Source organism: Rhincodon typus, chromosome 26 (genome assembly GCF_021869965.1).
Source record: "Rhincodon typus isolate 14 chromosome 26, sRhiTyp1.1, whole genome shotgun sequence".
In the NCBI taxonomy this organism is placed as follows: domain Eukaryota; kingdom Metazoa; phylum Chordata; class Chondrichthyes; order Orectolobiformes; family Rhincodontidae; genus Rhincodon; species Rhincodon typus.
Genome location: NC_063357.1, coordinates 38191046 through 38204450, shown reverse-complemented (window position 1 = coordinate 38204450; position 13405 = coordinate 38191046). Strand labels below are relative to the sequence as shown.

At 44.3% G+C, this 13405-nt stretch overlaps 2 protein-coding genes across 3 annotated transcripts in view; both read right to left on the bottom strand.

Moving 5' to 3' along the window:
* Positions 1–13405, bottom strand: part of LOC109930943 (GAS2-like protein 2B) — a 253141-nt gene that overhangs the window by 186557 nt on the left and 53179 nt on the right. The window lies entirely within an intron of this gene.
* mmp28 (matrix metallopeptidase 28) overlaps positions 1–13405 on the bottom strand; it is a 109253-nt gene that overhangs the window by 56289 nt on the left and 39559 nt on the right. For both annotated transcript variants that reach the window (XM_048612622.1, XM_048612624.1), the window contains exons 2-3: positions 11570–11649; positions 3316–3503 (exon numbers count right to left, since the gene is read on the bottom strand). In XM_048612622.1, the coding sequence (XP_048468579.1) occupies positions 3316–3503; positions 11570–11649 (268 nt within the window). The remainder of the gene's footprint in view (positions 1–3315; positions 3504–11569; positions 11650–13405) is intronic.

The following is a 13405-nucleotide window of genomic DNA, read 5'->3' as shown; positions in this document are numbered from 1 at the left end:
GCATCAGTTCATTTGTGCTGCTTGCCTTGGTCGTTCAGTGGTAGAATTCTCGCCTGTCACTCAGGAGGACCAGGTTCGATTCCCGGCCAATGCATATTGTTCCTTTCTAGAACAGTGCCAGGGATCCGAGTTCAATTCCACCCTCAGGTGACTGTCCCTGTGGAGTTTGCACATTCTCCCTGTGTCTGCGTGGGGTTGCTCCCGTTCCCCTCCCACAATCCAAAGCTGTGCAGGTTAGGCCATGCTAAATTGCCCGTAGTGTTCAGGGATATGTAGATTAGGTGGGTTATAGGAGATGCTCTGAGAATCAGTGTGGACTTGTTGGGCTGAAGGGCCTGTTTCCACATCATAGGGATTCTGTGAATCGACAATAGATTCACGGTCATTATTAGACTCTTAATTCCAGATATTGCAAGTGCCTTGGCAGGATTTGAACCCAGGTCCCCACAATGTTGTTTGGGTCTCCAGATTAACAGTCCAGCAACAGTACCGCTAGGTCATCACCTCCCCACTGTTCTGCCTTCAGTGACACTGAGAAAGTACGTGGGATTGATAACAACTGTCAGCCATAGAGCTGAGCAGTCAGAGAGTTTGTTACCTGCATCCAGCTCCTCCACAAGGAACTGATTCCTCTCTATGGATTGTGATATTTCACTGCAAATGTCCCTAACCCACAAGGATTGCAGTGGTTCAGGAACAGAGTTCACCGCCAGCAACACCAAGGGTAGTGAGAGATGGGCAATAGATTACACACACATCCCATGAACAAAAACAAATATCATTCACATGACCTCACTTGAAAGTCAGGAAGGATTTCAGAAATAGGATCTGCTGTAACTGAACAAATCAAACTGAAAAGCATTGCAATTTTGTCTTTTTTTTCCTCTCATTTTAAGCATCTGTTTGTAGAGCCATATTTAGTGTTTCCAATACCTGGTCAAGTACATTAATCATGCACGTTCTTTGTTCCTCCCTCTTCCCCTGCATCTTTCTCACACTCCTCTCTCTCTGTTCTTCCCTCTCCGTCACATTTCCCTTCTTCAGCCCTTCAAAACTCCCTCTTACTTCCAATCTTCTCCCAACCACTGTGTTCACTTTTCCACCTCAGACCAAGCAGAGGTGACACTATTTTCAATGCTTTATTCACAGAGCTTTAAATTGTCTGCTCCATGCTCCAGCTCTGGTTTCCAGCTCTTTCTAACTCTAATTCACTCTGAATCCACAATCACGCTTAACCAACCAGCACAGAGATCATCAATCGTGAACAGACTCACAAATGAAACAAGTTGAATATCACACTTACCCCTTTCCCCCATCAATTATCCCATCCTGTTGTCAGAGTGTTGTTTAAATGCAGCAATCATAAAGACACAGGGGATTATACCTACAGCGGTATAACAGCATAGTAACACTACCAAGCTAAGGGACTAGCATTCAAACTCATTGTAACATACAGTCACACAGCATGGAAACGGACCCTTCAGTCCAACTCGTCTATGTCAACCAAGTTTCCCAACTAAACTAGTCCCATCTGCCCTTATTTGGCCTGTATCCCACAAATCTTTCCTATTCATGTACTTATTTAAATGTCTTTTAAACGTTGTAACTGTACCTGCACCCACCACTTCCTCTGGAGGTTCATTCCACACACGAACCATTCTCTGTGTAAAAAAAAAATTGCCTCTCATATCTTTTTAAAATCTTTGTCCTCTCACCTTAAAAATACGCCCCCTAGTCTTGAAATCCCCCGCCTTAGGGAAAATCCACCTGCCACGCACCTTATCTATGTCCCTCATGATTTTACAAACTTCTATAAGGTCACCCTTCAACCTTTTATGCTCCAGTGAAAGAAATTCAGCTTCTCTTAATAACTCAAACTCTCCATTCCCATCAACATCCTGGTAAATTTCTTCTGAACCCTCTCCAGCTTAATAATATCCTTCCTATAACTGGACGACCAGAACTGGACACAGTATTCCAGAAGAGGCATATACCTGTGTGGGAGAAAATTCATGAAACAATTTTCTATTAATTACAGCTAAAAATCACAACCATATACTACTTGAAGGACTTTACATTTGTTTTAATTCACAGGATGTGGGCATCGCTGGCTAGGCCAACATTTAGTGCCCATTCCTAATTACCCAGAGGGATTGGCAATAGTTTTATGGTCATTGTTAGATTAAAATCCAAATGCCACCATCTGCCATGGTGGGATTTGAATCCAGATTTCTAGGACATTACCTGAATTTCTGGATGAATAGTCCAGCAATAATATCACTAGGCCATTGCCTCCCTGTGCAAGAATGCACTTCCCTTTCTGGTAGCAGAGAGTGGCCTGAAGGAAGGATGCACAGCCTTAGCATGTACCAAAGAGCTTCATAGCCAAGAAAGTACATTTCACATGTAATCTATGGTGCATTGCAGGAAATGTAACAGTCAGCTTGTGAACAATCACACATAACCTACGGCTGTACTAGTCTGAAAATGTCTGATCTCAGAAGCTAAACAGACTCAGGCCTGGTTAGTACTTGGATGGGAGACCACCTGGTGCAGTAGGCTTTTTTAAAAAAAAGGGGGTGGCACAGTGGTTAGCACTGCTGCCTCACAGCACCAGGGACCAAGATTCAATTCCACCCTCATGTGACTGTCTGTGTGGAGTTTGCACGTTCTGCCTGGGTTTCCTCCAGTTTCTTCCCACAGTCCAAAGATGTGCAGACTAGGTGGATTGGCCATGCCAAATTGCCTGTAGTGTTCAGGGATGTGTAGATTAGGTGGATGGGTTTGGGTAGGTGCTCTGAGGGTCAGTGTGGACTTGTTGGGCCGAAGGGCCTGCTTCCACACTGTAGGGATTCTATTGTAGCAATGAGACAAATGAACAGATAGACAGTTTCCCACAATGTTGCTCAAGAGATTAACATTGACTGACACATTGTGAAGAACTCTCTGCTGCTGTTCTTCAAAACAGTGTCATGAGATTTTTAACGTTCACCAGAGAGGCATGGTCTCAGTCAAATGTCACACCAGCAAGAGGGCACCGCTGACAGTGTGGCACGCAGTCAGCGCTGGACTAAGTGTAGCAACCCCTCAGTCCCAGACTGAATGTCAGCACAGAGTCAGTGCGCATGACTCTGATGTGGGACCCCACAGGCTTTGGCAGGGAGAGCCACTGGGGAAGGGGTGAAAAAGGAGAAAGCATGTGCTAACAATGGACGAACATTGCCCTGTGCTTATTAACTTCTGAAAGCGTACTGTGCATGTGACCAAAAGTAACTTTATAACAGAAAAAACAGAGCGCCTGTGGAAGTTATTTACCTTGTCGTAAGTAACGTTTGGTTCGGCTTTGCCTGGTGGCTCGACCCAGGAAGAGGTTTTCCACATGTTCTTGCCAGGCCCTTTGGCTTCCAATGTCCTTGACCCCGCACCGTGGCTCCATCATCTGCTGCACTGTGGGTTCATCCAGGGCACCGCTGATTGGGAGGTGAGAAATCCATTGGAACTTCCTGCAACACACCACCGCAGACAGAACGCAATGAACACAGAGAAACACAGGCTGGGGGCAGCAGCTTCAGGGGGACTGTAAAGCAATTGGCATGGAATAGGAAGGACCACACACAACAAAGTACCTACCAAACCTCCATATCGCACCACTGATTGGTTTGGGCAGCTGGGGCAACCCAAGGGGCACAATAGGAGTGGAGGGTGATGGGGTGAGTGGGGTAATATCTGGCATGTTGTTGAAGGGCGACATGCTAGTCACTTTGCTGCCATCCTTTGGCATTTTACTTCCCCCATGGAAAACAGCAGATGCCCCATAAGACCATAAGATATAGGATCATAATTAGGCCATTTGGCCCATCGAGTCTGCTTCACCATTTGATCATGGCTGACGTGTTTCTCAACCCCATTCTCCCACCTTCTCCCCATAACCTTTGATCCATCTACTAATCAAGAACTTACCTATCTCGGTCTTAAAGACACTCAATGACTTGGCCTCCACAGCACTCTGTGGCAATGAGTTCCACAGATTCACCACCCTCTGGATGAAGAAATTCCTCCTCATCTGAGGTCTAAAAGATCATCACTTCACTCTGAGGCTACGTCTTTGGGTCCTAGTCTCTCCCACTAGTGGAAACATCTTGTCCATATCCCCTTCATACAGGCTGCTCAGTATTCTGTAAGTTTCAATGAGATCCACCCTCATTCATCTAAACTCCATCAAATAAAGAGCCAGAATCCTCAAAAGCTCCTCATACGACAAGCAATTCAGCTTCGGGATTATTCTTGTAAACCTCCCTTCCAAGGCCAACACATCTTCCCTTAGATACAGGGCCCAAAACTGCCTACAATTTTCCAAATTCAGTCTGACCAAAGCCTTATACAGCCTCAGCAGTACATCCCTGCTCTTGTATTCTAACCCTCTCAAAATGAATGCTAACATTGCATTTGCCTTCCTAACTGCCAACTGGACCTGCTTGTTAACCTTAAGAGAATCCTGAACTAGAACTCCTAAGTCCCTTTGTGCTTCAGATTTCTGAAGCCTTTTCCCATTTAGAAGATAGTCTCCTCCTCTATTCTTCTTACCAAAGTGCATGACCTCACGCTTTCCCACATTGTACTCCATCTGCCACTTGTTTGCCCACTCTCCTAACCTGTCCAAATCCTTCTGCAGCCTCCCCGCCTCCTCAACACTACCTGTCCCTCCACATAACTTTGTGTCAACTGCAATGCCATGAGTTTCTTTGTCCAGATTGTTAATGTATAACGTGAATTGTTGTGGTCCCAACACGGACCCAACAGAAATTCACTAGTTACTGGCTGCCATCCTGAAAAAGACTCCTCTATCCCTACTCTCTGCCTTCTGCCAGCCAGCCAATCCTCTATCCATGCCAGTACCTTGCCCCAACATCATGGGCTCTTGTCTTATTTAGCAGCCTCCTGTGTGGCACCTTGTCTAAGCCCTTCTGGAAATGCAAATAGATCATATCCACTGACTCTCCTTTGTCTAACTTGCTCATTACCTCCTCAAAGCATTTTAACAGATTTACAAGGCGTGACCTCCCCTTGATGAAGCCATACTGTCTCACTGCCCTATTTTACAATGTACTTCCAAATACTCTACAATCTTATCATTAATAATTGACTCTAAACTTTTACCAATGACTGAGGTCACGCTAACTCGCCTATAGTTTCCTGCCTTCTGTCTCCCTTCTTAAATGGGGCGTTACATAAGGTATTTTCCAGCCCTCTGGGACCCATTTCTTTGCTCCCCATTACTATTTCTCCGGCCTCATTTTTCAGTGGTCAATGTCCGTTCTTGCCTCTTAAAAAACTCTTACAATCTTCTTGTATATTACTAGCTAGCTTACTCTCATATTTCATCTTCTCCCCACTTATTCCTCATTTAATTGTTCCCTGCTAGTTATTAAAGGTTTCTTAATCCTCTGGCTTCCCATTACTTCTCACCACATTATATACTTTTTCTTTTGCTTTTATGCTGTCCCGGACTTCCTGTGTCAGCCATGGTTGTCTCATCCTCCCTTTAGCACATTTCTTCTTCCTTGGGGTGAATTTCTACTGTGCATCCAGAATTACCCCCAGAAACTTCTGCTATTGCTGCTGCACATTTCCCTGTTAGGGCCCTCTTCCAATCAACTCTAGCCAGCTCCTCCCTCAGGTCTTTGTAGTTACTTTTACTCAATTGTAATACTGTTACATCAGATTCCAGTTCCTCCCTCTCAAACTGCAGGGTGCATTCTATCATAATTATGGCCACTGCCCCTAGGGGTTCTTTCACCTTATCTTAAGCTCCCTAATCAAGCCTGCCTCTTTACACATCACCAAATCCAGAACTTCCTGTTCCCTAATGGGCTCTACTACAAGCTGCTTGAAAAATAATCACCTCGTAGCCATTACACAAATTTCTTGAGATCTGTCACCAGCCTAATTTTCCCAGTCCACCTACATATTGAAGTCCCCCATGATTATTGTAATAGTGCCTTCCTTACATGCCTTTTATATCTCCTGATTTATTTTCTTCCCCACATCCTGACTATTGCTCAGAGTACAACAACTCCGAACAGAGCCTTTATCCCTTTGCAGTTCCTCAACTCTACACCCGCAGATTCTACATCATCCAATCCTATATCACTTGTTGCTATCGATTTAATTTCATTTCTTACTAACAAGACAATACCACTCTCTCTGCCCATCTGCCTGTCCTTTCGATAGGCTGTGTATCCTTGGATATTTATTTCACAGCCCTGATTCCCTCCCAGCCATGCCTCTGTGATACCCACAACATCGTACCTGCCAATTTCAATCTGTGCTACAAGCTCATTTACCTTGTTTTGAATACTGTGCGCATTTAATTACCAACCCTCAGTACTGCGTCAATTGCTCCCCATCGGAACAGCTCCCTCCTTCCCCAAGTACTGGTTCCAATATCCCATGAATTCAAACCTGTTTCTCCCACACCAATCACTGAGTCATGTGTTGATCTCTTTAATCATGCTGACCCTGTGCCATATTGTTCGTGGTTCAGGCAGTAACTTGGAGATTATCATCTTTTTGGTTCTGCTTTTTTAATTGAGCCCCTTGTTGCTCATATTCCCTCAGCAGAACCTCTCTCCTCTTTCTAACGATATCATCGGTACCTATGTGGACCACAACAACCGGTTCTTTCCCCTCCCACTCCAAGTTCCTCTGCTGCCCAGATGAGAGATCCTGAACCCAGGCACCAGGCGGGCAACACAGCATTCGGGACTCCCGATCCTGCTCACAGAACAGTGTCTATTCCCCTCACAATAATACTCCTGATTACAACTACATTTCTTTTTTCTATCCCCTCTTGCATGGTTCCCTGTACCACAGTGCTATGGTCAGTTTGCTCATTCTCCCTACAGCCCCCGCTCTCATCCACACAGGGAGCGAGAACCTCAAACCTGTTAGAAACTATCAAGGGCTGAGGCTCCTTGAGCACTGCCTCCTGGATCCCTCTACCTGCCTCACTCATGGTCACACTCTCCTTGTCCCTGATCACTGACTGAATTTGAGGTAGTTCATCTAAGGGGTGTGACTGCCTCCTGAAACACAGCATCCAGGAAGTCTCCCCCTCCCTGATGTGTCACAGTGTACAAAGATCAGACTCCAACTCATCAATTCTGAACCGGAGCTCCTCAAGCAACCAACACTTGCTACACACGTACAGTTACCACTTGCTCATGTTACACTGTCAGAGGGAGTTGAGAGGAAGAAATAATGAGAGACCAAGTTGGGAAACACATTTGAAAATTTAACAGATTTGACAGACACCATTTGTGTATGTGGATGAGTGCCCAAGATGGCTGCCATGACGGGAACATATTAGATGAAGGCAAGAACAATTAATTCTGTGACGTTTCTCATGGGTAACTAGCCTAACACCCGGTTAAACTTTCTAAACTCAAACAGAATATCCATTGGGCTAAAAGACAGTGCGAGGAGCCATTTCCTATGAAACTATACCCAAAGGGACTAACATTTAGGAACTGCCCCCTCTGAAGGATTGACATCCGGGAACTGTGCCCAGCAAGGAATCTGAAGATCTTATACACGTCTGACGTTGTGACTTGTTTGCTAAAATGTTCCTGTTCCTTTATGCTTCGTTGCACAAGAATCATGGAATACATTTTTTGCCCTAAACAAAGTTAAAGCAGCTGCTGTGTCACAAAGCGAGTCAATCCCCAATACCTCATTCTGCTAGAGTTGTCTCTGACGAGTGAAAAATCACCTTACAAAAGAAAAACAAATTCTTCCTCAGCAGGAAGTCCAGGTTTCCTCTCTGGTTGATGAGCGCACAAGTTTAAAAAATATACATATAATGCTCAACAGAATACCCACTTCACTTTCTCATCTGTCAGTAGGAGATAAGGAGGAGATAGACATGCAGATAAGGAAAATCCAGAACTTAGAAAGCTGAAATTACAGCAGGAAGTCAGGGAGGCCAGAACTGAAGGAACGTAGCAGATTGTTGGGCTGTAGCACGTTGCAGGAGTGGTTTTTGATCACATGGAAGAGAAGTTTACATTTGAGCAGGGAATGAAGCGAAGGTGAATGGGTCCTGACAGTCAGCATAGCTTTGACAAAGCTCACATTTAGGAATGGAAGCAGGTCATCCCCTTTCAGGAAACCGCTGGAATCATAGAGTCTGGAGGCAACAAGAAAGATTTCAGTAGCAGATGGGCTGAGGCAGGATAAAGACAGGAAATATTCGGGAGAGGTGGAATTCTCCGAACTTGGTGTTGAGGAGGATATGGAGCAGGAAGCTCAGCTCAGGATAAAACAGAATGCCAAGTTTGCAAGTTGCCTGTGAAGTAGCCAGGGAGGAGGTAATAGATATAACACAGGATGTGCAAGGAGCAATAAATCTTGCGCCATCCTTAGCTACCTCATAACTAGCTAGATTTCTGTTTTTGAAAGGATATGAATCATAGCTGTCTGATATTATTGCAGCACCTCAGATACTGATTACAGGACCAGGGACCCCCAGAATAGCTCTGAAAGGAACATTTTGCCTTTCAAAGACAGTCAAAGATGGAGTTTAAAAAAAACCCTACCCAATTCTGGAGGCAGGTTATCAGATACCCATCAAATTCAGTCTGAACAAACATATACCTCACTAAGGACATGACTTACTGCCATTGAAACATGTCAAAGATCCAAGAATAACACCTTTCCAGCAACCAAGGCAACTCACCAGTCCAAGCGTGTACGTTTGGCTATCTAGCTGTCCTTTCGTATATAATGTATAAAAATCGACACACCCAAACTCCAACTTTTTCTAATAAAAGAGTAACAGAAAGTCATTCTGCAAGTTTTGCCTGAGTGAAAAGTAAGTTCCATGAGAGGAAAGATTGGAAGCAATTTTGCTTTTTGGAAATCAGGAGGAAAGGATATGTTGAGTTGTTTGATTATTACTTATTTGTCCAAATGTTTGGCTTCCTTGGAAGGAGAGATGATGGGCAGTTGACCAAAGAAGTGGCCATTATACACTCTCTGTGTCTGAGCTATGGGGGTTAGTGCTGATCCTCAAATGTAGAACTGTGACACTGCCAAGCACTGAGGTCCATTAATTTGATAATTTTGCATTTACATAGCCCCTGTATTTCAGGTCATTCAAAAGCAGTTCACTGCTACACTGTAGGTACTAAGGCAGCCAATTTGTGCACATATTTGGCCTGCAGGCAATTGTGCAATAATGACTGGGTAATCTAGTTTAGTGATGTTTTGTTATAGAGTCATTAGGCACAGACATAGACTCTTCGGTCCAATTCATCCATGCTGACCATAATCCCAAACTAAATAGTCCCAACTGCGTGCCCATATCCATCCAAACATTTCCTATTCATGTGCTCATCCAAACATCTTTTAACATTGTAACTGTACCTGTATCCACCACTTCCTCTGGAAGTTCATTCCACACACTCTCTATGTTAACAAAAAAAACTGCCCTTCATGTCTTTTTAAAATCTTTCTCCTCTCACCTTAAAAATGTGTCCCCAAATCTTGAAATCCCTCATCCTAGGAAAAAGACACCTGCCATTCACTTATCTATACCCCTCATGGTTTTATAAACCTCTATAAAGTCACCCCTCAACCTCCTACACTCCAGTGAAAAAAGTCCCAGCCTACCCAGCCCCTCCCTATAACTCAAACCTTCCATTCCCAGTAACAGCTTGGTAAATCCCTCCTGAACCCTCTCCAGCTTAATAATATTGTTGAGAAAATAAAATGACCAGGACACAAGAATAACTCCCCTACTCTTAGTCTTAGAATCATTGAGTTTTACAGCATAGAAAGAGGCCCTTTGGCCCTTTGTTTGTGTACCAGTCCATCAACTCTAGTCCAAGTTAGGCTTGTGATGCTGTGGGATGGCTGAGGTGGGGAAAGTGTGAGCTTTGACAACGACAGGGGCTGGAGGAGCTACCCAGAGGTTGGGTTACCAGGAATGATTACCTGTGTCGTTGATGGGAGTTAGCAGTATGTACTCAGCAGTTGAGTGGGTTTTGAGCTAGGTTCCTGCTAAGGTTGGAGGGGGGTTTGCTAACAGTGAAACCCGTGCTATCTTCATTGCACCACCCACAGGAGTTCCTGATACCTGCTGTTCAGTACACAAGGGTTCAATATACGCTTACAACCTGCCTTAGGACTCATAGGCATCAGAGGACAGAGGTCAGGGGTGTTACAGCTCCTGCATGCTGGAAAGCAAGCCTCACTATTCTCGGGTTCATGACCAAAGTTAATGATTTTAAAATGTAGACAAAATTCCCCTATTTATCTCCTTTTTAGATTCAGATAAACAGAAAGCACCAACCAATTTTGTAATACTTAATAATTTCGATGTACTACAAATAAATAGATTCTCATTACAGATAAACAATCTCGAACAACATTCCCCTTAAACCACGCACAGTCACTCCGACTCTCCAGACAAAGCCATCGGTGTTCTGGGAGCTAGGCTCCCTGTTGGTACTGCATTGGAGGCAAGCTAAAGATACTTTGCTGGGTCTTAAAGTTGCTGTGAGTTGGCAGGATTGCTGGGGTCAGTCAGAGCGGGCTCAGCAGAGTGGAGGTGGACAGTCATTTCCAGGGTAGGAGGCAACTTCTGGAGGGACTGCCCATGAGGTCCCCACATTGGGTTCAGAAGTAGGGAACCCACAAGCTGCCAGGTCATGGCCCCCACCTACCTCTGGTCAAGAGCCAATTATTAGAGTCATAGAGATGTACAGCACGGAAACAGACTCTTCGGCCCAACTTGTCCATGCTGACCAGATATCCTAAATTAATCGAGTCCCATTTGCCAGCATTTGGTTCATATCCCTCTAAACCCTTCCCATTCATATACCTACCCAGATGCCTTTTAAATGTTGTAATTGTACCGGCCTCCACCACTTCCTCTGGCAGCTTGTTCCATACACGCACCACCCTCTGTGTGAAAAAGTTGTCTCTCAGGTCCCTTTTAAATCTTTTCCCTCTCACCTTAAACATATGCCCTCTAGTTTTGGACTCCCCTACCCTGGGTAAGAGGTCTTGGCTATTCACCCTATCCATACCCCTCATGATTTTATAAACCTTTCTAAGCCTCAGCCTCCGATGCTCCAGGGAAAATAGTTCCAGCCCGTTCAGCCATTCACTACAGCTCAACCCTCCAATCCCAGCAACATCCTTGTAAATTGTTTCTGAACCCTTTCAAATTTACCAACATCTTTCCTGTAGCAGGGAGACCAGAATTGAACGCAGTATTCAAAAAGTGACCTAATAAATGTCCTGTACAGCCGCAACATGACTTCCCAACTTAATATTAGATGGTAATACTGTTCCCAGCCCAGACTTAACAGGAGGCAGTTTGGATTGGTGACAGAGTCTATACCCTGAACCTCTCTGTCCAAGGACACTCCTCCTTCCCCATCCCCAGGAAGTGTGTTAAATTGAAGAGCCTCAATGTTGCCATTGGTGAATGAAGACTTGGCTTACGCAACTCTGATGTTGTGCTTTTGTCATTTCACTGCCTTGACTGTAAAAGCCTCACCTTACTGCCTCTTTGACCTGAGCTAAACTCAGTTCCTCAGGAGGGCCAGGTTCCAGGTAGCCGTACTTTTCTAAGAATGCCTTGGGGAACAAAAAGAAAGAGCATTCTCTTAAAATCAGAGTGACTGAACAAAAAGAGCGGTATTGTTCTATTAAATATTAATGTCCACGCATCGCACCAGCAGTCAGATGTCAATGGCACAATAACAGAAATTGCTGGAAAAGCTCAGCAGGTCTGGCAGCATCTGTGAAGAAAATGTCTGGGTTAATGTTTCGGGTCCGGTGACCCTTCCTCAGAGGTGCTAAGCTTTGGGGGCCAGGGATGGGGGCAGGGGTGGGGGTTACTGAAAAATTGATGGGAGCTTCCTTGACCACCTTGCTATTTGATGTGTTCTATGAGGTGTTTGATCCCCAGTTTGGCAGTTATCCATATTTACCTCATGTTATTTCTGGATGTTAGAGTATGAGTTGTTTTGAGGAAGGGACACCAGACCTGAAGCGTTAACTCTCATTTTTTCTTCACAGATGCTGCCAGACCTGCTGAGCTTTTCCAGAAACTTGTGATTTTGTTCCTGATTTACAGCATCCACAGTTCTTTCGGTTTTTATTTAGATGACAACGGCATCCTGCTGAGTCTGTTTTGACCTAGCAGAATGTCACTGCTTCCATTAAATTCATAGCTTTCCATTAGAGGACCACAAGAGAAGATCTCATTATCAATCATGTATATCAGTGCTCCTTCCCTATCTCTGGCAAAAACCTTTGTCATTTATTATGACTGATGCCAAGAACATGACATGGGGTAATAACTTGTCTGTACACTACGCATATTCCTTATAAACTGCTTCATCAATCTCTATACATAGTGTACACTAAACCTTCCATCCTTATTGGGTAAGTATGACTGTGTACACTTGTTAGGATGGGGGTGTGAATGGCTGGAAAGCTGGCTTGCAATGCTGAGTGACACCAACAGATGGCATCAATTCCCATGCCAGCTGAGGTTACCATGAAAGTCCCACCTTCCCACCCTCTCCCCTTGCCTGAGGCACAGTGACCCTCAGGTTAAACCACCACCAGTCCTCTGTCTCTCTCTCTCTAATGAGAGAACACCCTATAGTGCTCTGGAACTATGGTACCTTTACCTTTACACTTGTTAGGTGCTTGTAATTGACTAAGTCAAATTTGTAAAAAAAACGAAGTTGCTGGAAAAGCTCAGCAGGTCTGGCAGCATCTGTGAAGGAAAAAACAGACTTAACGTTTTGGGTCCATTATGAGGAAGGGTCATCGGACCCAAAATGTTAACTCTGTTTTTCCCTCTACAGATGCTGCCAGACCTGCTGGGCTTTTCCAGCAACTTTGTTTTTGTTCCTGATTTACAGCACCCGCAGTTCTTTCGGGCTTTTTCTCAGTCAAATTTGTTTTGGGCTAAAGATGATTTTGGTAGTTCCAAGGATTTTTAAGGAGCATTTCCATTTTTTTTATATAAGACTACAAGCCTGCTTTCTGTGGCATTGCAGGCAAGCATATGATGATCAAAAATAGGCCTTTGCAATTTGCTTTCACAACAATACAATTTCATTATAAAACTATACACAGTAATGAAATTCATTTTCCACCCCTGTTTCTATGTGTTCTGAAGTTGCATCTATGGAGAAAGAGTTAGCTTGGCAACTGTAACATTCAGGGAACATATGTTCCAATATTAGTTATTGTAAGGTTTCAATAGGTCTCCCAGATCAGGTCGAGTCAGATCAGCTTGCTTCAGGTGGTTGGAAACAGTGAAAGAGGCTCCATCCTGTACAATTGAGCTGCTGTAGAATGCTGTATGTAACTA